At 44.0% G+C, this 21,036-nt stretch overlaps 1 protein-coding gene across 2 annotated transcripts in view; it reads right to left on the bottom strand.

Moving 5' to 3' along the window:
• DDX43 (DEAD-box helicase 43) overlaps positions 1-21,036 on the bottom strand; it is a 1,041,849-nt gene that overhangs the window by 803,734 nt on the left and 217,079 nt on the right. For both annotated transcript variants that reach the window (XM_085610941.1, XM_085610942.1), the window contains exon 8: positions 2,871-2,981. In XM_085610941.1, the coding sequence (XP_085467067.1) occupies positions 2,871-2,981 (111 nt within the window). The remainder of the gene's footprint in view (positions 1-2,870; positions 2,982-21,036) is intronic.

The following is a 21,036-nucleotide window of genomic DNA, read 5'->3' as shown; positions in this document are numbered from 1 at the left end:
TCATTGCTGACTGCTTAATTGTCGATGGTGTTTCTGTCGACAATGTGTTTGTCAATAGAGATTTCTTTGTCGTTGGACGAGTCAAAGGCAATTCATACATCAATGGTGATTTAGAGGAGGAGATCACCTTGAGCATTTATCACTGCCGTAGTTTAAGTTCTTGATGATGATGTTTTCATCGACGAGACTGTGGTGACGGTTGCAGTTGTTGATACTGGTGTCATCGTCAATGGTGTGCTGAGAGGATTTCTCGTTCTCGACGGTTCTGAGGAGGAAGAATGTTTTAGCTCCACTTTTTTGGCAGACAGAGTAGACGGTTGGAAGAGGCCGCCCTGTGGAGATTAACTTAAGTTTCTCTTGTTAGTTTTTTTTTTATGGTGTTCCTTCAAGGCCTCTTTACTCCCCTCAGAAGATGGTCAGAGGATCCTGATCTTTTGTGGGGTCTGTCAGATGAATCACTGCCTCAGACGAGCTGGAATTTTGAGCAGCCTTCCCTCTCCGTCTCTAAATGTCTTAGAAAAAAAAAGTATGCCAAATCTTCACTCTCTTACCTGATGTTGAGAGTAGAGGCGATAGAGACCGTCTTTGTGTGGGCCGTGCACTGTGAGGTATTGCCCGCAGGGCCTTGCCTAAAGCCAAGCCTTGCAGCGAAACACCACAGGCTGCCAACACACCTGGGGTTGGTTGAGTCAGTGTGTATATTTTTTTTTTCTTTTTCATTCGGCTCTGGATCCTTGGATCTGTCACATATTTAAACTGGCGGTCGCGCTGAGGCCCACAAAGGATCAGAGGATCGGCCCAAAATTTTTGGGCCAATTTTCTGCCCAGCCATCTGTCCTATGGGGTTAGGATACCTATATACTGATCCCTTACCTCACTTTTCACTTTTATTTCCTACCGCACCAAGCCAATAGACAAAATGGTGGCTGCAGCTTTTCTCTGAGGTTGTGGCTAGCTAGTCAGGACCTTGTTTTGGAGCATCAATCCGCAGATCCACCGCAGCTGATCGGCGAAGGATTTGCATTCCTAGATATCTATATTTCTTTTTCCTTTAGTGGCTCCAAAACTGCTGAATCAATTTACATAAAAAGGGCTCTTTTTGGACCAAGAGCCAGCTTTCTGCCAAATCGGATATAATTCCATCCAGCGGTTAAGGCTGTATTTGCTTTTAAAATCCCTGAGGGAAAGTGCATGGAGAAAACTCATTTCCCCTTTTTCTCCGCCCTTGCTTGATGCATCAGCCCAAACTTGCAACATAGCAGCCGAACTGACAGTTGTACTACTTTTGAGAGAGAGAGAGAGAGAGAGAGTGTGATATATATGTTTTTGCGATGTTCGTGGTAACCAGCTTAATGTTGTTCAGTCTGGTGACAGCTCCATAAGTTTGCGACAAGCCAGTTTTAACTGCATTTCTTCTCTAGAAACATACAATAGTATAGTTCTAATTCTAAACCACATTGCAGCATTTAATTTTGAAACATGTCAGAATAGAAACGCTACTATAAACGCCTGCTTTAGTTGCATAGAAAACAATGAAGGGAAAGATGCTTGTAGCATCAAAAGTGCACCTGATGCACTTAATGTCCATTGAAAATTTTGGAGAGACACCCGTTTGTCTCATAGTCTCAGTTCCTTTTTTCCGGCTTGTGCTCACTGGTTCTCAGAACACTTCAGAGGTTCTTAATCTCAATTTATCTGAGTACTTCTCTTCTGAAATGAATCCTTCCCACTTCTTCATTTGATGTTCTTGGAAGAGTATAAGAGAATTCCTGTGTCAATTTCCATCTTACTGCATTTTCTTTTCTCTTCAATATGACTTCACTATTTTTGATGTGTCCCAAATATGGCAGCAAAAAGGCTTCTTCAGATCATAATGATTTCTGTGTGGTTTGCCTTCCACTTTCTCAAAATATAAAGGACTGCACTCACTGTAAGAAAATGTCAAAAAGAGCTTAGAAGGACAGGAAAGATATTCACCTGAGAGGAAAACTAGAAAATCTCAGAGCAGAAGAAAAGATGATGCTGAGAAAAAAGGACATGACCTCCACTACTGCCCAGGGCTCCTGCTGTGAAAAGAATAATTAGAAAGGTAGATAAAGGGAGAGAAAACATAGGAGGAATCATCATGGCTCCACACATTCTTGCACCTCTGGGGTTCACAGTTGGACATTAAAGCTTTCAGCACCAATGTGTTTGCCATCAAGAGATTCCAAGATGCAAGACTTTGAGACAGCAGTGTCATCAACAAAGAAAGGACAACCTGTGGCTTTATCGTCATGTCTGACTTTCATGAGTGAGTGGTTGTTGGAACCAATGCCAACATCAACTCATTCTTCATAAAACGTACCAGTAACCGATGGGCAGCATCTCTTAAGCTCTGGCTATTACAGCATGGCAGCACATGGTACGATACAGATCCATGTAGTCTGCAGAACCAGTCTCCGGATCAGTTTCAAGTCAGTTCACATTTCCCTAAGCTGAAATCTTGGCGAGGAAGGGGCTTGGAAGATGGGTACACAAAGGAATCACTACGATAGGTCCAGCTAATACACCCAGAACAAAGATCAGGAGTGACAGCTGGTCCAGTGCCAGTTGGTATAGGAAGGCTGGTTTTGGAAGCTGCAATGCCAATGTCAAGAGTTGGAGTGGAGGTAAAGGAAGATGGTCAAGTGGTCTACCAAACTGGACCAACAGTGACTAAACTCTAGCTAACTATTCTACTTAATTCTTGCTTTGAGTAAAACAAACGAGAAAAAGCAAGGAAGGGCCACAGTGTGATGCCATACATTTTAGCGTTCAGTACTTCGTTAGCAACCGAGCAGGAATTAGTTTAATCAATAAATCCTTGTCCATTCTGAAAAAAGAATTACCTTTTTGTCCCTTTATAGGTATACTTCGCACATTCTGCTTCCACTTGAAGTGCCAGCTCACGGGTGGGCGCAAGTACCAGCATGCCAGGTCCACCACGCTCAGCTTTGGGACTTAAAAACAAATATTTCATGGAATATTATTTAACAAAACAGGCAAAAATATTTACTTAACAAGAACATGGTCGACAATTAAATAGAAATTTCGGATTAAGTTGATAGCATTAAGGATAAATTACATACCTGTAATTCCAGTTCTCTTTCAGGGGTATACTGAAAGTCATAAGCACTGAATAGTCCCACCCACCTGCGGGGACCCCGGAGCATATACAAAATACATATTTATACATATGCATATACACACACGTATATACATGCATATACACACACAAAGACACATATACACACACACACACATATATATATATATATATATATATATATATATATATATATATATATATCTCCCTGCCTCCCTACTGGCAGTCACCAGTCAGTAGTTATAGTTAGGACCAAGTTTCTATAGGAAGAGCATTTTTTGTTTTGCTTATAACTTTGGCGTCGTTTGATGAATCTTCATGAAATTTTCCAAACCGATTCTTTGTTAATATCAGCTCCTATGTTGGATGTTTGGGGGTGATTCGTCAAGGGGAGGCCGAGAAAAAAGGGGAATTACCCCAGCTTTGGCAGGGAGAAGGATCTTGGTCTAGAAAGCACGCTTTTGTTTATTTGGTGTAAATCCGTTCACAGTTTGAGAAATATCGAAATTTACAAATATCGATATTTGGGAATTCTGCCTTCTAATTGGCTGAGGGGTTAGGAGCACGAGCTTGCTGCTTATTGGCTGCGAGCGGTGCAAGCGGTTGCACCTAGGAAGTGTTGGCTGCCATTTTGTGATTCCGTTGTACCGAGTAAGGGGAAAAGAGGGCAAAAAGAGTAGGAAAGAGGAGGGTTGGAGTGCAGTGAGGTCTGTGGGGTGGTTAGGGTGTGCTACACAGTGTGAGAAGCGATGTATTCACTCCTAGAGGTGTGCAAGTGCTGTTTTGCCCAGAGTGAGATGGTGCTGAGGTGAGGTGCCGGTACACTCGGGGATGAAACCGTGAGCTGATTGCTGTAAACTGATGTGCTCTGGGCGCTGTAGCATACTGGCCGCTGTAGCATAGCTGTGCAAGTGGTGTTAGTATGGGTTTAGACTATAGCGCTGTGAGCTCTGTGGGGTTGTTAGGGTGTGCTACACAGGGAGTGTGAAGCGAAGTATTCACCCCTAGCGGGGTGAAAGTGCTGTTTTGCCCAGAGTGAGATGGTGCTGAGGTGAGGTGCCGGTACACTCGGGGATGAAACCGTGAGCTAATTGCTGTAAAGTGATGTGCTCTGGGTGCTGTAGCATACTGCCCGCTGTAGCCTAGCTGTGCAAGTGGTGTTAGTATGGGTTTAGACTATAGCGGGAGTGGGAAGCAAACTACTCACCCCTACCGGTCTGAAGACTCGAATGGAGTGTTTTAGCAAGCAGGAATAAAGAAATAATCATGAAGAATATAATGCAGAATGTTGCAATGCCACAGAAGACAAATGGTGAAATCAGGTGTGTTTAAGAAAGTGGCTGTGTGGGATAAAGCGATGGAGTCTGCAAGTTATATAAAAAGTGTCTTTATTTAAGTGCCATAGATGGAACCACTGCTGCAAGAGCGGAGGCATCCTGCTGAGGCAAACTCCAAATGCTTCTACTGTATTCAAACCTAAGCTCCTACATCAGGCAATTCCACATTACATGTTACAGTTCCATGTGACAAACAATACCTATTAGACATGAATGACTGTAAATTGTAGAATGAAAATAAAGGTAGGATACGATTACCACACTGTGCCAACCAGTTCCTAAACAATGGCTTGTTTTTTTGTCTTGATCGCCAGCTCGTGAGCAGAGGCTGAGGATGATCTAATTTGTGTGAAAGGGCTTCGTGGATAACAGGCAGGCAGAGACACGTGTGTACAAAGAATAGATATGGTTTCAAAATGGATGTCGGGTTTAGGCTAATTTAGCAAGTAAAGAGCGTATTTGCATAGGCCATAAATCATCCATCCCTGGTTAGTGTGGAGACTTAAGGGCCAATAATGAAAACAGAGTTCAAATGCATAAGCATACTTAGAAAGTTATTATATGAAAATAGTTCAATTGAAGTGTATTAAAAAATTTAATAGGAAAAAGTCAAAAAAGTTGGAAAAAAATCAATCCAAGAATAAAGTGAATTAATTGCAAAACTTGGAGAGTGCAGTCCGGAAGCTCTTCATCGACTTGAGATGCGTAATGTTCCAAGAGGCGATTGTTGCCATCGTGTGAGAAAAGCGAAGCAATACAATTCATATCCTTGAAGTAACAGTAATGTTCCTCGAATGTTGGAGCGGCAATTTGAATTGGCATGCAATCTGCGATGGTGTCAAAGGTCGCACGTTGCAGGAGATCTATCGCGTCTGCACAGAAATCTCATTCCGTCAGGATACCTTTTTGCGTTGCATCCGCCATTGCTCCACTGCCCGAACAATCAAGTTCATGCTTTTCAAGATACTCCATTACCTGCTGGATATCGGGAGCGTTTGCTGGGATGTTGGCAAGGCATAGATCCATTCACCAGTCGATAGGGCAAGTTTTGCAAAAAAAGAGATGGTTGCACGCCGATTGTATATGTGTAAATAAATGTCATGTTGTAGCTGGCTCCGATAATAGATAGAGGCAGGCAACCGAAAAGTTGTTCCATTTTTTCACGGTATTGGTGTAGCTTCGCATAGAGGCATATTCTGCCGGACATGCTCGTTACCACTGAGAGCGCAGCCATTTTTAACTAGCTAAAATATTAGTAGGATGGCCGCAAACAGAGCGAGAATTATGCGCACTGTTGCTGTTATTCCAGAGATGATCGCATGAATGAAGTCTGGTATTAGACTAAAAACAGTTGAAGGCCGGAGGAGACAGTGTTAAAAAAGTGTGCCAGACCTTAAATGTCCTATGTGTTGAAAATTGTGTAACAATTCACAAAGTGTAATGGGAGGTTCGTATTTAAAAGGGAGTGTATTTTACTTGAAGTTCGTGCTATCTGCAGTCAATAAATTACTTTTGGAGAAGTGAGGGACACTTCTGTTTGAAACAAAAGCACTTTCAGTTTGCTCCGTTTAATAAAATCTTTTCAAAGTAGGTATTGAAGGCCAAGTTGAACTTTGGGAGTTACTTTGTGTGGGTGGGAATAGAGATTGCCAAAGGACGTTATCCGGTTTGAAACAGCAAGGACATACGGTATGCCAGCTCACATTGCGTAGCAGTCCATGTTATTAAGAAGCAGATAACTGCCGTTAGAAAGCTGTGTGAATGTTGGTCTGATTGTGGGAGTTGGCGTGCTTTTAAGAAAGCACGCAAAATTGGGGGCTGTATGCATAGAAGCGTCGTGCAGTTGGACATTCTTGCATAGTAATGAATGACTGCCATTGTGGTCCCACTTTTCACCTGTGAGAAAAACTTCGGTATCCTCTTTAAGACAGCGATATGTAAATGGGAGAAACCACTGGTCGTAAATAAACACGCTACCATATATAATCACATACAAAATGACTAACAACATGTACACCTAGCAGACACTACGTACTGTGGGAACCGTGGCTAGCCATGTACACAAACCAAACATGCACCTCTGCCACACAATGCAGAATGCGGGGCGAGATGGGAGCACAGTATGTGCGAAGGTGGCAAGTGATCCACGATTATAAAAGTATACAATGCAAAGTGTTGAGGGGATGTGCTGGACAGACTTCAGTATGCAGAGCACAGACATGTACATGTCAACATACACTAATGGTCTATTGAGTGAAGTGGACAGTGGACGCAACCATGATAGTACAGTCAGTAGGGAAGATTACGAAAACATAGCGCATACGTGCCCCCTCCCCCCCAAATCTTTAGCGTAGTGGGCTGGCTTGGCTAGCGTAGGGGTATGAATAAAAGGCATGTTTCTCTGGGTGTGGTTCTCTTCCGGAATGGCGAACATGTCTGTCAGGTCTGCGCAGCTTACACCGCCACGAGGCTGACGCCGTGAGCGAAGGTGGCTGTGGGAATAATGCGCTCAGCCTGCTGGTACCCAGAAACCGTCATGGCCGCTGCGAAGCACATATGCCCCAAAATTCACCTTTCGACACCGCCGTATGTGAAAGAGGGCCGACCACGTGCCGGCGGAAGCTCCTGGGCTGAGGTCTGCGAGCTGGGAAGGCTCCTGAGGTCAACGCTGGCTACCGCGACACAGGCAGACAGCGCCCAGCCTGAGGCCCAGCACCGTGGAGTGCTCTGTATACTACTAACACAGTAGTCCAACAGGTACCAACAGTGGAACGGTGTCTTGATCCCACAATGGACGATGTTAGTACTACATCTGAGAGTGGAGATGAAGGTAGTCCCTTCGACCAGGTGCAAGCAACTCTAGGTCCCAACAGTAGAACGGTGTCTTGATCCCCGAATGGACGTTGTCCGATATTACCTGCTGCTTGGTTTTCACAGAACTCCCTCTGATGAGGTGCACCAGACTCTGTGCTTCCGTAGCTAACTGCTGCACATGATTATTGGGCTTGGTTGACTGCAGTCGGTGGAGTAGACCGCGGTACAGCAGGTCCGAACAGTGAAACGGGCTCTTGATCCCACAACGGACGATGTTAGAACTGCATCTGTGAGTGGAGATGAAGGTACTCCCTTCGACCAGGTGTAACCAACTCTAGGTCCCAACAGTGGAATAGTGTCTTGATTCCACAATGGACGATGTCCAATACTACCTTCTGCTTGTTTTTCACAGAACTCCCTCCATTGAGGTGCATCACATTCTGTGCTTCCGTAGCTAACTGCTGCACATGATTATTGGGCTTGGTTGACTGCAGTCCGTGGAGTAGACCGCGGTACAGCAGGTCCGAACAGTGAAACGGCGTCTTGATCCCACAACGGACGATGTTAGAACTGCATCTGTGAGTGGAGATGAAGGTACTCCCTTCGACCAGGTGTAACCAACTCTAGGTCCCAACAGTGGAACGGTGTCTTGATCCCACAATGGACGATGTCCGATATTACCTGCTGCTTGTTGGTTTTCACAGAAGTTCCTGCGTTGACGTGCATCAGACTCTGTGCTTCCGTAGCTAAGTGCTGCACATGATTATTGGGGTTGGCTGACTGCAGTCGCTTGACTACACCGCGGTACAGCAGGTCCAAACAGTGAAACAGGGTCTTGATTCTGTGATTCAGGATGTCAGAAGTTAGCTTGTGATGATTTGTGTGTACCCCCTCCGATCAGGTGCAACCAACTCTGTGCTTCTGAATCCAACGGCACGTGGCTATGAGGCATTAATGACCATTGCCTCTGGCCTACACTGTGGTCAGCAGGGCTTACAATTCAGATTGAGTGGTGATTGTTTAATTACAGAATCCAGTAGGCAACTAACAACGTCTATTGAAATATACACAATAGCGTTTTAGTATACTTGCTTGAAGAAGTTTTTTAAGATGACTTATAGGTCTAGCACAATGACCAAATTCTTCTTGGTAGTGGTAAAGAACACTGAATAACAGTGGACAGCAGAGATCGCAATTCGAATTGTTTTGATTTATTTATTGCAGAGTTTTGGGTAATTTATGTTGTTGTATTTTGTGAAGAGGAAGTGAGAAAAAGTATTCATGGAAGACTGTGCTCACTACTGCCTTCAATTTACACTGCAGACAGCAGTGTTCACAATTCAGATCGAGTCGCTATTGTAGATGACGCAGTCCTGTAGGCAAAAGACATTGCTCCAGTGCGCTCTGTCCGCACTACGCATACGTATCATCGCAGGGTCCGCACACGGTTTTTCTTGCTTCGCGTATGACAAAATGGGCAGCTCAAGTCAACGCCACGTGGCTGTGGGCTCTTGCTGACCGCTCTCTGGCCTACACTGCAGACAGCAGTGTTTACAATTCAGATCGAGTCGCTATTGCAGAAGATGTAGTGTTGTAGGCAACAGGCTCCTAGTACGGTCCGCCCGCAGCACGGATCATCGCTGGCTGTGCACATGCTGAATGCTTTTGATGTGGCTATCTGAGTGCACTAATACTGATGGAGCCTTTATGATACAATCTTTTTGTGTATTATTTTAGATCTACTGCCTGTAACTCAGTATACCACAAATTATGGTTCTTTTACGATAGAATCTTTTGTGTATTATTTCACATCTACTGTCCCTACCTTACTGCAGCACAAACTATTGACCCTTTTATTACTGAATCTCTGTGTGTGATCGAATGATTACTATTGTAGTTGATGCTGGCAGCAACCATTCCCTGAGGGCTGGTTTACACTCACCCCACACACATTCAGCACAGACGTCACTGGATATGTGACCCTGATAATAAAAAGGAGTCAAGCGCACGGGCCCGTACCCACTTCCACTATCTATCTGTGTCCGTGTGTTCATTATCTATGCACGATACTGCCCCTGGGCCGTACCACATTACATTGTGCTGTGGACAGCGTTACCTCTGGCAGTGGGGAAAAGTTCTGTTATGTAGCTTTTAAATGCATGGCTATCACAGGTGGAAGGCTACTTTATAGAGCATGAATATTGATGAAGATGATGGTTGCATGCTGTGTGTAGTGTCAGATATGTGTATATAGGAAAAAGTTTTCAAAAAACCTCTGTAAGCAAAAGAGGAGTCGCTCATCAAACGCTGTAGAGAGATTGACTAAAATGGGTGGGGTCCTCCAACTGTTACAATAGGAAATGTTATGAACCAATCAAATGCTTTTCTTTAAGGCCACATGGCAATCGCGCACCGAGCGCGCAAGGAAGCCGATTTTGAGAAAATATATTTACCATAATATAAATTTATTACAGTTAGAAATATATAAATGTTTAAAATATTTTAGACTATTGCTTGTTCTCATATACACTTTAAACATATTTAGATATAGTTTTGAGACGAAAAAAATGAGGGAAAGGCGTCCCCAGCGCGACAGCATATGTCTATGACGTAACACAGGGCATGGCAGCGTGCACTCGTCGCATACGCAACGCGCAGCGGGCGTGACCCCATACGTACATGACGTAAGGCGCGGCTTGGTACTGCGTACCCGTCGCACCCCAAAGTAGCAGCTGGCGCAACCACCTACGTATATGATGTTACGTGGGACGCGGTGCCACGAACCCGTTGGATACAAAACGCGCATCGTTTACGAGTTTAGCAATATGACGGATAGGATTCACCTGCTGATTGAGCTTGGTACACTACCGGTACGGGACTTCAGTTTTCTGGAAAAAAACAAAACAATATACATACTTTTTTTGGAAGATATAAAACATTACATATTTTTCAAATTAAAAAAAAAAAAAAGGATAATAGAGTTCCAAAATATAACCCAAAAAACCTAGAAAAAAATATAGGTTTTATAAATATTAAAATATGAAATTAACATTTGAAAAACCTTTGAAATTGACTGAAAAAACCATAGGTTTCAGGGACGTTATAGTTAGTTGGACATTTGACTCATAAAACCAGAGAAACTCACCTGTTATAGTTAGTTGAGCAAACTATCACTTGAGCACTGGTGATGACGTCACATTTTACATCACTCATGACATGGTCAGTGACATCACTCATGACATCACTGATGACATCTCAAATGACATCACTGATGACATCAACTACATGATAATCTGATGCACATACTGATGGCCTAATATAAAATTTGATACACGCACTCTAAAATACAGACTACTATTATTGAAACCATACACACAACAATGCCAGATACTACATACCACCCACTATTTCCTAGGTCTACACTCACATCCACTCACTTATACATGCAGTTACTCATCAATACAGTACTATAATATGCACTCATACACCTATACATACAGTCACAGTCCACCACTCATCCATGGAGTTACTCACACACCTAGTCAGTCATGCAAATAATCAATCACATACCCATTTACTCATGTGTACAGTTATACACACCACATCACTTATTTATGCAGATACTAACACATACTTACTGTCTTATACAATCACTGATACAAGCAGACACTCTTTTATACACCCACTCTTCAAATAATTTACTCTCACGTATAGTCATTTATATACTACATATGTAATTACTCACACATATACCAGTGAGACATTCATTCACTCACCAACACACCCATACACACACTAACTCACCCATACAGCCCAACACAGATGCACTTTTGAATCCATACAACCAGTGAATCACCCTCTCAGACATGTATGCACAGTCACACACCCCCCTACCCACCCACACACACACACAGACTCAGGCACTCATACAGATACTCAGACAACAAATTAATAACCCATTTAGACACTCATGTAGCTACTCACCAACCCATACAGTCGCTTATACACCAACTGAGACACTAATACAGACTTACACACAGTTTAGTCACTAACCCATACATTCAGTAACACATGTTCAATCACTCACTTGTACAGTCAGTCATGCACCTACTAAATAATCCATTCAGGGACTTGTAAATTCACTCTTTCTTCAATACACCTTGGCATAGATATATATGAAAAATATTTAAACTTTACAGAAACACACATTCACTGGATGATGTCATCAGTGATGTCATCAGTGATGGAATATGTGACGTCATCACCAGTGCATTGCGGGCGCGCAAGTTATAGTTAGCTCAACTAACTATAACAGGCGAATTTCTCTGGTTTTTATAGGAGTCAAATGTCCAAGTAACTAGAACGTCCCAGAAACCTACTACCACCAAGGCAGCGCAGAACAGGACAGCGAACCCTCCAAAAACGGCATGGTCCCTTAGCCATATAATAGCTCAATGTTGGGAAATGTGGCAATCGTTTTTTCAGTAAATTTGATTTGTTTTTTAAATACTAATTTCTAACTTTAATGTTCCTGAGACGTATGTTTTTTTGTGAATTTCAAAGATTATTTAAATACTAATTTCTAATTATACTGTTCATAAAACCTGTTTTTCTCAGTAATTTTGAAAAAAGTGATATTTTGTAACTTTAATATCCTAAAGCTCGCAATTCCAATTTTTGACACGTGGTGCCACTAACCCTGTTCAACACAAGCCGTGACACGTGGTGCCACTAACCCTGTGCAACACAAGCCGATCCCACATGTGGAACTGTGTCCTGAGTCCTGAATGGCAGTGACCCCAACTTCGTGGCAGCGACCACAGCACCAGACTCCCTTTGATCAGTCAGGCATATTTCCATATGCAAGGCCGGCGACACGTGGTGCCACTAACCCTGTTCAATACAAGCCGATCCCACATGTGGAACTGTGTCCTGAGTCCTGAATGACAGTAACCCCAACTTCGTGACAGCGACCACAGCACCAGACTCCCTTCAGTTTTATTTGTTGTTTTTTTGTTTAAATAAAATGTTTCAAATGTAAATCTATACCCGACTAAGATTCTTGTTTGTCCAACTGCACAGGGACAATTCCGGGCCCAAAACAGTTGTTGGGGGTATGTTGGTAATGTGGGAAGAGGGTGCGTTACCTGCTGATGTGGGGAGAGGCAGCGTGAAACGGGTATCTCTCACAGAAAGTACTCCGGTATCTTTTCAGAAATGCCTCGGACAGATGCCAGCTGGCGGACTGAATCACAAAATGGCTTTTCAGTGCTTATGTAGTGTGACTTATGAACAGTTTGCACCCAGGCTCGCAGAGGGACAACTGCGGCCCGTCCGGTCGACTCTCAGACGCAGTACTACGAGCCGTCCGCTCCCAAAGGAACAGCAGCGTTGTAGTTCGCAGAGGTACAGGCACAGCAGAGTACTAGCTCACAAAGGTAGAGAGCTGCGAGCCGACGGACTGGCTTCTAAAGCTATAGCTGCAAAGTGGCGATGTTGGGAAGAGGGAGCATGAAAGTGTCATCTCACACAGACAGAGCTCCGGTATATTAAACTGCCCCCCGGGACCTTTCTTTTATATTTTCACTCGATGCAAGAAAGCGCGCTTTCTGGACCATGACCTTTCTCCCTACCAAATTTGGCATAATTCCGTTCAACAGTTTGCCCTGTAGCCTTATCTAAAGTTTCCTATGGAAAATCGATTGAGAAAACACGTTTTCACACCCCTACATAGCTACCTGTCGCAGGCGTACTCGCTGTTGCTGTGCAGGTCAGTGGTCTAGTTGTCAACATGTCACGGCCACTCCCTGAGGGCAGGTTTGCACACACACACCACACCCATCCGGCACATGCGTCACAGGCCATGTGACCACGCAAATATAATGCATCGACAACGTCACATCCTTTATTGTCGGTGATGACTGGATGGCGGACGCTCCACGGGTCTCAATCATAAAGAGTCCAAGAAAAGTTGCACAGAGGGTTAGTCGCACCCTGAGCTATATGGCCGTCAGGGGCCTACTACCACGTGGCGCGGACTTCAGTTGCACAGGGTTAGTCACACCCTAAGTTGTATGGCCATCTGAACGTGCAGAAAGAACAAACAGAAGAGCAGAAAGAAGCCTTGTTGCAAAATCCTCCTGTACCCTCAATTTTTTCCAGACGGACACTGGTGGTAACCGAGTCTGACTAACCAGTCCTAGAGCAAGGGCTATGTTAAAAGACACTTAGAATACAGTGAAAACACCTACATACACTAGGGAACACTATGCGTTGGTGTCCCCTTGTGATTAGCATGACCTCCTCTGTAAGCCCCTAGTATATAATAGGGCAGGGGGATTAAAACTACCTCTTAAAACGAGCCACAGGGCATGTTTGCACACATCACCTCAGGCCCCGTCCCCTCCCTTCCCCACTGTGTAAACACGCCCTATGGCCGTTTTAAGTTGGGAGATTAAGTCCCCTTGAATCCTGACGGTCCCTAGGGTCCAACTAGCCCACTATGTACCTCCAGTAAGTGCCACAGAGCTGCGTTGCAGAGAGGTGTAAAAAGGGGCGTGGCCCCAGAACACCTGTCTGCAACGCAGCTCCCTGGCGCATACTGGAGATACCTGTTGGGGTAGTTGGCCCTCAGGGACCCTCAGTAGTGAAGGGGAATTAATTCCCCAACTTACAACTCGCCAGAGTGCTGCAAGGAGGGGGCATGGCCTTCCTTCGCGATGCCGGTCTTTTATTTATTTATTTTAAAAAGGGGGGCTGTGTGCCCCCCCCTTCTTTTTCTAATGTATTGGCCCTGGGACCCCCCTCCAGAAAAAAAAACATTTGGAAGGGGGCTGCGTGGCCCCCCTCCTGAGGCCTTAATCGGCCCCGGGGACCCCATCCCCCGGGGCCGGCCTTTGTTTTTTATTATTTAAAAAATATATATTTATAGAAACACCTAGGACACGCTGGACAAACTATACGTTCCCATCACTATGACGATTTGCGTGATATTCATTAAAAGGCGACTATGCATACAATGAATCCACGTGGAATGTATTTACACCGCTAGTGAAGCTCTGACGTGTCCGACGCCCTACCGTACCTAATCCCGGCGCCCCCGCCGGTGGGTACTCTCCAAGTAGACACCCTTGTCGTTTATTTATACAAAAATTGGTAGCTATTGACGGGCACATTTAATACGGACGTGTAATACTTTTTATTTTACTCTCTGGAAAGGAGACGAACCTCACTTGAGAGTCACAGCAAGCTCCTGGCTGAGCCCAATGCTGTGTTACACCCAGCAGTGCCCGACGAGCGCCACACACCTCTGTTGTATTCCATCAGCTAGTGCGTATGCTATGACACTCTCTAGCCCATGTGCACTGTAACACCACCCTGTGAATATGTAATGCCACACTTGCCTTCGCACGGGTTATATTGCCCCATCTAATGTGCCTTCCTCCATGCCTATGTTATAACGCAAAGCACTATGCCATACATATTACAATCTGGGATCCATATCTTTGTCACAGTGCATATGCAATGTTACACTCCCCAGCACATATTTTATATTACACCTTTAGAGACTAGCTAGGTTACACAACACTGCCCTGTGTATATTACACTCCAAGATGCATATCCCATAGTACGCGCTAGTGCCTGTGCTTTCTCGCGCTCTACAATGAATCGGTCATTGCGCACAATGTATTGCATATTATATTTCACGCCCCGGTTCATCTTATATCACACTTTTAGGTGCATAGTTTATACCATACACTATATCTAGTTTTCATTTTCAATCGTGCTCTCAGGACTATATACTATATCATATTTTAAGTAGTTCGCACAGACACACATTTTAATAACAAAGTTCCTAATACCCGCCTTCTCTGAACCGTTAGCTTGCTGCCCCATCCACCTCCTCCCTATCCTCAGTTGTCTGAATCCATGGAGTAGGCTCCTCCCTCCTGCCATGCATGGTTTGATGTGCTGCCACTGCCCTCCATTTAGCATGATGTACCAGTCCACACCTCCTGTCCTCCATTGCCCAATTCTATGCCCCATCATTGACCTCCTGCTTAGCCTCTGTGCTTAGCTTGCTACCCCTATTCTCCTTCCCCCTGCCCTCCGATGTCTTCGTGCATGCCCCTGCGCCATCCTTTTTGCCGACCATGTTCCATGGACCTGCCACTCCTATCTACCCTGAGTATTCTGTTGAGCTGCCACTCCCCTCCCACCTGCCAAGCATTGTCAGAAGACTGTAACCTGTCCCTGCCACCTCCACCCTGCCTGTCCACATTCCATGTCCCTATCCCCTTCCTCCATGGTCCATTTTACTGCCACACCCTTCTGCCCTCCCTGGTCTGTTGTGCTGCAACTGCTCCTCCTGCCTGCCCCGCGTGGTCTGTTGTGAGGCCCCTTCCCCTGAACTCTCTTGTCTGTGCCCAGGTCCTGACCTCCCTTCTATCCTCCATGGTCCTTTGTGCATGCCCCTGCACCCTCCTTTTTGCTCATCATAGCCATTGTGCTGCCACTATCCCTCCTGCTTGCCATGCATGGTCTTCTGTCCTGCCACAGCCCCTCCCACCTTCCCTGTGTGGTCAGCTAGCTGCCCCTGACCCCCTCCCACCTTCCCTCCATGGTATGCCATCGTAGTCTCACTGTTGCTCTCCATGGTGTGTCTTGCTTCTAGTGCCCATCCTGCCTGACCTCCATGGTCATCTTGCTGCTCCTGCCCTGCCCCCTTGCCCCCAGCCCTCTGTTTCCATGTGCAGACCCCTATTCCCTCCCTCCTGGCTTGTCTGTTCCATTGTAATGCCCCTGATCCGTCCCTCCTGCCCTTTATGGTCTGTTATGCTGCAGCTTTCTATCCTGTCTGTCCATTATGGTTAGCTAGCTACCATTGCCTCTTTCCCCTCTGTTGTCCATGTGCATGGTCCTGTCCCCTCCCGATTGCTTTCTATGGATTGGTGTGCTGCACTCCCGTCCCGCATGCCCGGTGTGGTGTATTGTGCTGCTGCAAACCCTGATGCCTGCCCTGTAGGGTCAGTTTGGTGCACCCCTCCATGTCCCTCCTGTCCTCTGTTATCCGAGTCCATGTCCCTACCCAAATTCCTCCTACCTTGCATGATCCAATGTACCATACTTGCGAACATTTTGAACTTGGTAAGAGGGAGATTTTGAAAAAAAAAATGGGGTACTGATTTTCCCCTTTGAGTTACATTGAAAAAGAGGAGATTGTAGACAGGAGAAAGATCAAATAAAGCCCATTTGAGCTTAAAAACATTGGACGTTTCCTGGCTGAATCGGGTCTTTTGGCAAGTATGGTTGTACTACCACTGCCTCTTACTTCTGCCCACAATGGTCTATTATATTGCCACAGCCTCTCTTGCCAGTCTTGTATTGTTGGTTTTTGCCCCTGCCCCCCTTTCCACTGCCCTCCATAGTCTGTTGTGCTGCCACTGCCCTTCCTGCCTGCCTAGTGTGGTCAAATTATTGCCTCTGCACCCTCCTACCTGCCTTCAATTTTCAGAGTCCGTGCCCCTGGCCTCTGCCTCTCAACAGTATCCTAATGAACTACTAGATTGCTAACATTCTATATTTATTACAAAAGTGTGGAACGCCTGACATCTTGATGTAATCAAAACAGTAATACCTAGAGCATTTCCTTTAGAAATTACATATATGAGAGGGTCTTATTTGCATCAAAATTATGGTTAGTGCTCTATAAAACTAAAATGAGGACATATTTTCAAATAGCGACAAAGCACGTTTTAAATTATTTGTTATCTTTATGTTTTTTTATCCAGTTGACCACTTGATTAAATATTGCACATAGGGGAGAGGATGTGCTGTTACTTCCAGAGCTGCAGACTTTGCAACTGGGGAACCAGGTTGGAGTTTCTGCTTCAGCTCGACATTCTGTGATTCTGGTCAAATCACAATCTCCCCATGTCTACAACCAAAATGAATTTGTTCTTGTGTGATGTAACCAAGGCTCATGTAAAGCACTCCAATACCTGACAAGTCTGCACTATATAAAACTGCAAAAACACAAAAATAAAAAGTGTTTTGCACACTTCTATCATTGGGCTATACTTGGGCTACATCTGGGTGATATTTGTGCTACATTTGGGCTCTTTTGTCTCTGGTGGCCATCTTGGGAGACTTATTTGTTATGAAGTTTCCTTATTTCCTCATTTACTGCAGTCTCCTCAGTAGGAAATACTTTCAGTTTTTTACTTTGATTCCATCAAGAAGGCATTCAGATGTGTCACACATTTGCCATCAATTTAGAATGTTAGCACTCTAGTTGCTCATTAGATCACTGTAGTAAAGCTACTGCTCAACACGGAAGTCTGCTGGTGGTATTGAAAGTGCATGTTTCAGTCTGCATTTCAGAATTTTTTAATGAAATAGAAGAAGATTTGAGAAGTCACTCAAAATGTGCCCTAATTTTTCTTTCTTCAGCATTAATCATACTTTCTATGGCAAAATGAACCCCCTCATTTTATTCCTTTTTAAATTAAATGTTTTAAGAGTTACCACTTTATTCCAATCAAGATGGCTTCAGATCTGCCATACGTTTATCATAAGTAGGACTGTTAGCGCTCTAGTTGTTCTTTAGAACACTCTGGGAAGCTGCAGTAGAACACAAAGGAATCAACTGTGTCTCTGCCCTTGTTGGATGTACATGTTTTACTGAGAATGTCAGACTTCATTCTCACATGACTGAGAAGGATAATGTGAATTTACAGAAAATATGCTCTCAGTTTAGCTTATAGATCACCTTTCAAACCTCTGTGGGAAAAGCATGAGAAAATAGTTTTCTCTCACACATGATTCATGATATCCCAGCAGAAGGCTTTTTCACATGGTAAAATCACCTTAGAACACACCACAATTCCTAAAATTAGTATGGTACCATCAACAAATGATTTAAAATGTAACTAAAGTCTTAAAACCTTCTATTAACTGCAATGCTTTTTAATGAGGTGCTATCATGTATATTGATCCCAAGATGGCTGCCAACACTTCTTGGATGTAGTGCTGACAGCCAATCAGATCTCACAATGAGATGTGTGGTTAGGCTCCGCCCAAATATATATGTGATTTTACTTTTGATTTTCTCAGGAGCTACTGAACGGATTTACACCATTTAACCAAAAGGCATGACACTGAACCAATGGCTACCTTTTTGCCAAATTTGGTGTAATTCCGTTCAGCAGTTTGGGCTGTAGCTCCGATTAAAGTTTCCTATGGAAAATTGCATGAAGAAAACATGTTTTGGGACCCCCGTTTTTTCTCGGCCCCCGGTTGACGAATCACCCCCGGGACTTTCAGGATAGGAACGAACCAGAGCGCCCCACCAGTTTTGAAAATTTTGCGAAGATTCGTCAACCAGCGCCAACGTTATTCCAAATAGAATGTTGCGGATTTCCTATGGATAATAAGTCCTAACTATAACTACCTACTGGCGACCGATGGATGGATGGAGATATATATAGATATAGATATATATATATATAGATATAGATATATATATATATATATATATATATATTATCTACTGGCGGTCGCCAGTAGATAGTTATAGTTAGGACCGTGTTTCCATAGGAAATCTCAAAATTCTATTTTGAATAACTTTGGCGCCGGTTGACGAATCCTCGCGAAATTTTCAAAACTAATGGAGCGCTCCGCTCAGCTCCTACCCTGAAAGTCTCGGGGTGATTCGTCAAGCGGGGGCCGAGAAAAAAGGGGGGTCCCAAAACGCGTTTTCCCCATGCAATTTCCCGTAGGACCTTTAGTCGAAGGTACAGCCCGAACGGCTGAACAAAATTACTTGAAATTTGGCTAAGAGGTAGTCCTCAGGTCAGGGATGTGCCTTTTGCATATATGGTATCAATCTGTTCAGTAGTTCCTGAGAAAATTGCAGTTAAAAGCACATACATATCTATAGCCACGCTCCGTGCGCGCACGGTACGCGCACGGTGCCGTGCGCGAGCGTAATTCTGATTGGTGGATTCATGACAGTCAACATTCGAATCGGTCGAAATCAGGAAGTGTCGACTGCCATTTTGTGTGTTGTGTGTATGACAGGGAAAAAGAAAGGTGGAGAACGTGAAAAGGGGGCAGGGTAGAGAGTTCCTGACCCTCTAGCCTTTGTCAGGGGGTCCCTGTAGGACCCCGAAGGGTGAAAAAAACTTTTTTTTTTCAAAAAATCGCGAGGTGCGCGCACCCCCAGCCGCCATTTTGAGTTTTAGAGGCAAAAGAGAGCTAAAAACACAAGTGAAGAACGTGAAAAGGGGGCAGGGTAGAGAGTCCCTGACCCCCTAGGCCTTCTCAGGGGGATCATGAAAAACCCCTTAGGTCACAAAAAAAACAAAAACATTTTTTAAATATCGCAGGGTGCGCGCACGGTGCGCGCACGGCGGCAAAAAAAACATAGAAAAATAGAATTAAAAATCAAGTTCAAGTGTTTAGATGTTGGTTGGCTCTAAAAAGAGCCGTTGTGTTCATTGAGTGTTTTTTTGTACCTACAAGTAAGTACCGATGCAGAGTCTGAAGTTCAAGAGGAAGACTCTGTTGCCTTCATCTGTGAAATGAACACCATCTCCTCTATAAATGCCTTGCATGTTGTAACGCAAGTTGTTGTGGTATATAGAACCCATACCATAGTCTCTGAGGAAAGCAGAATAAGACTTATTGACGTGCTTTCTTGCTTTGTCAATCTGCGGACAATATTGGTTGGACCAGTTCCACTTTTGCCTTTGGCATATATTAGAATATACAAAGGTAGTTTGTGGAAAAAGTGACATCAATCGCACAAAGGTGTCCTTAACAAGCATTTCCAGACCTACCCCAGTTAAAGTGCCTAGGTCATTTCCACCACAGTGCACAATTATAAGGTCAGGCTGTGGGAGATGTAGAAAGGATTTCACCAAAGGCATTAATTGGTGCCACTTTAACCCTCTCTGACTAATCCATTTAATGTCTACATTTGGCAAAGCAAGGTCTTTCAAAATACCTCTTTTTTCTGCATACTTTTCACTCCAGAATACATAGCTATGACCTACAATCCACACTGTGAACATCTTTCAAGGAGATCTGGATGCACTCAGAAGGTGTCTTTCAGTAGAATGACAATATGAAAAGAAAGGTAGTTGTAAAATGGAGGCTTACATACTTTTTTTTTTTAAAAATAAAAAGAGCTCATTGGCTGTTTCAGACCATTCTACACTAAAAACTAGGCTGTATGTTTAAATTTTTAAAAGCATATTTTGTATTGGTTCAGAAAAATGTGTTCCCACAGAACATTACTTTAGATTTGCTGTTAGGTTTGAAAAGTCAAGCACTCTTGCTCTTTGGATTAGAAACATTGTGTGCTGAACTTCTGACCTCTCTGCTCACACCAGTGTTCCATGACCTGTTGCTATGGTAGCAGGCAGAAGTCATGTTGGGGGTAGGGATCATTTGGAAAAGGGTTGACATTTGCAACCAATAGAAATGTGTGTATCCATTTTTAAAAATGTGGGAAGCACTGTGATTTGAAGTTAACATGTATATGTGTGAAAAAAGAGAGGGAAAGAATGCCATTTACTGGTTCTGCTGAGAGGTGTACAGTTCAGAGATTCTGGCTCTGATAATCTGCTGTGTGCCACATTTCTTTCTCAACTAACTACTTTTAAAGGTGAGTTATGAATTTGAGAGGGGATGTATGTGGTGCATTTTGATATGAAAAATATAAATGTGATTCTTGTTTTAAAGTTGTGTTTT

This window comes from Triturus cristatus, chromosome 6, assembly GCF_964204655.1.
Source record: "Triturus cristatus chromosome 6, aTriCri1.1, whole genome shotgun sequence".
Lineage (NCBI taxonomy): Eukaryota > Metazoa > Chordata > Amphibia > Caudata > Salamandridae > Triturus > Triturus cristatus.
Note: the sequence above shows the minus strand (reverse complement) of the source record. Positions and strands in the feature narration are given on the sequence as shown.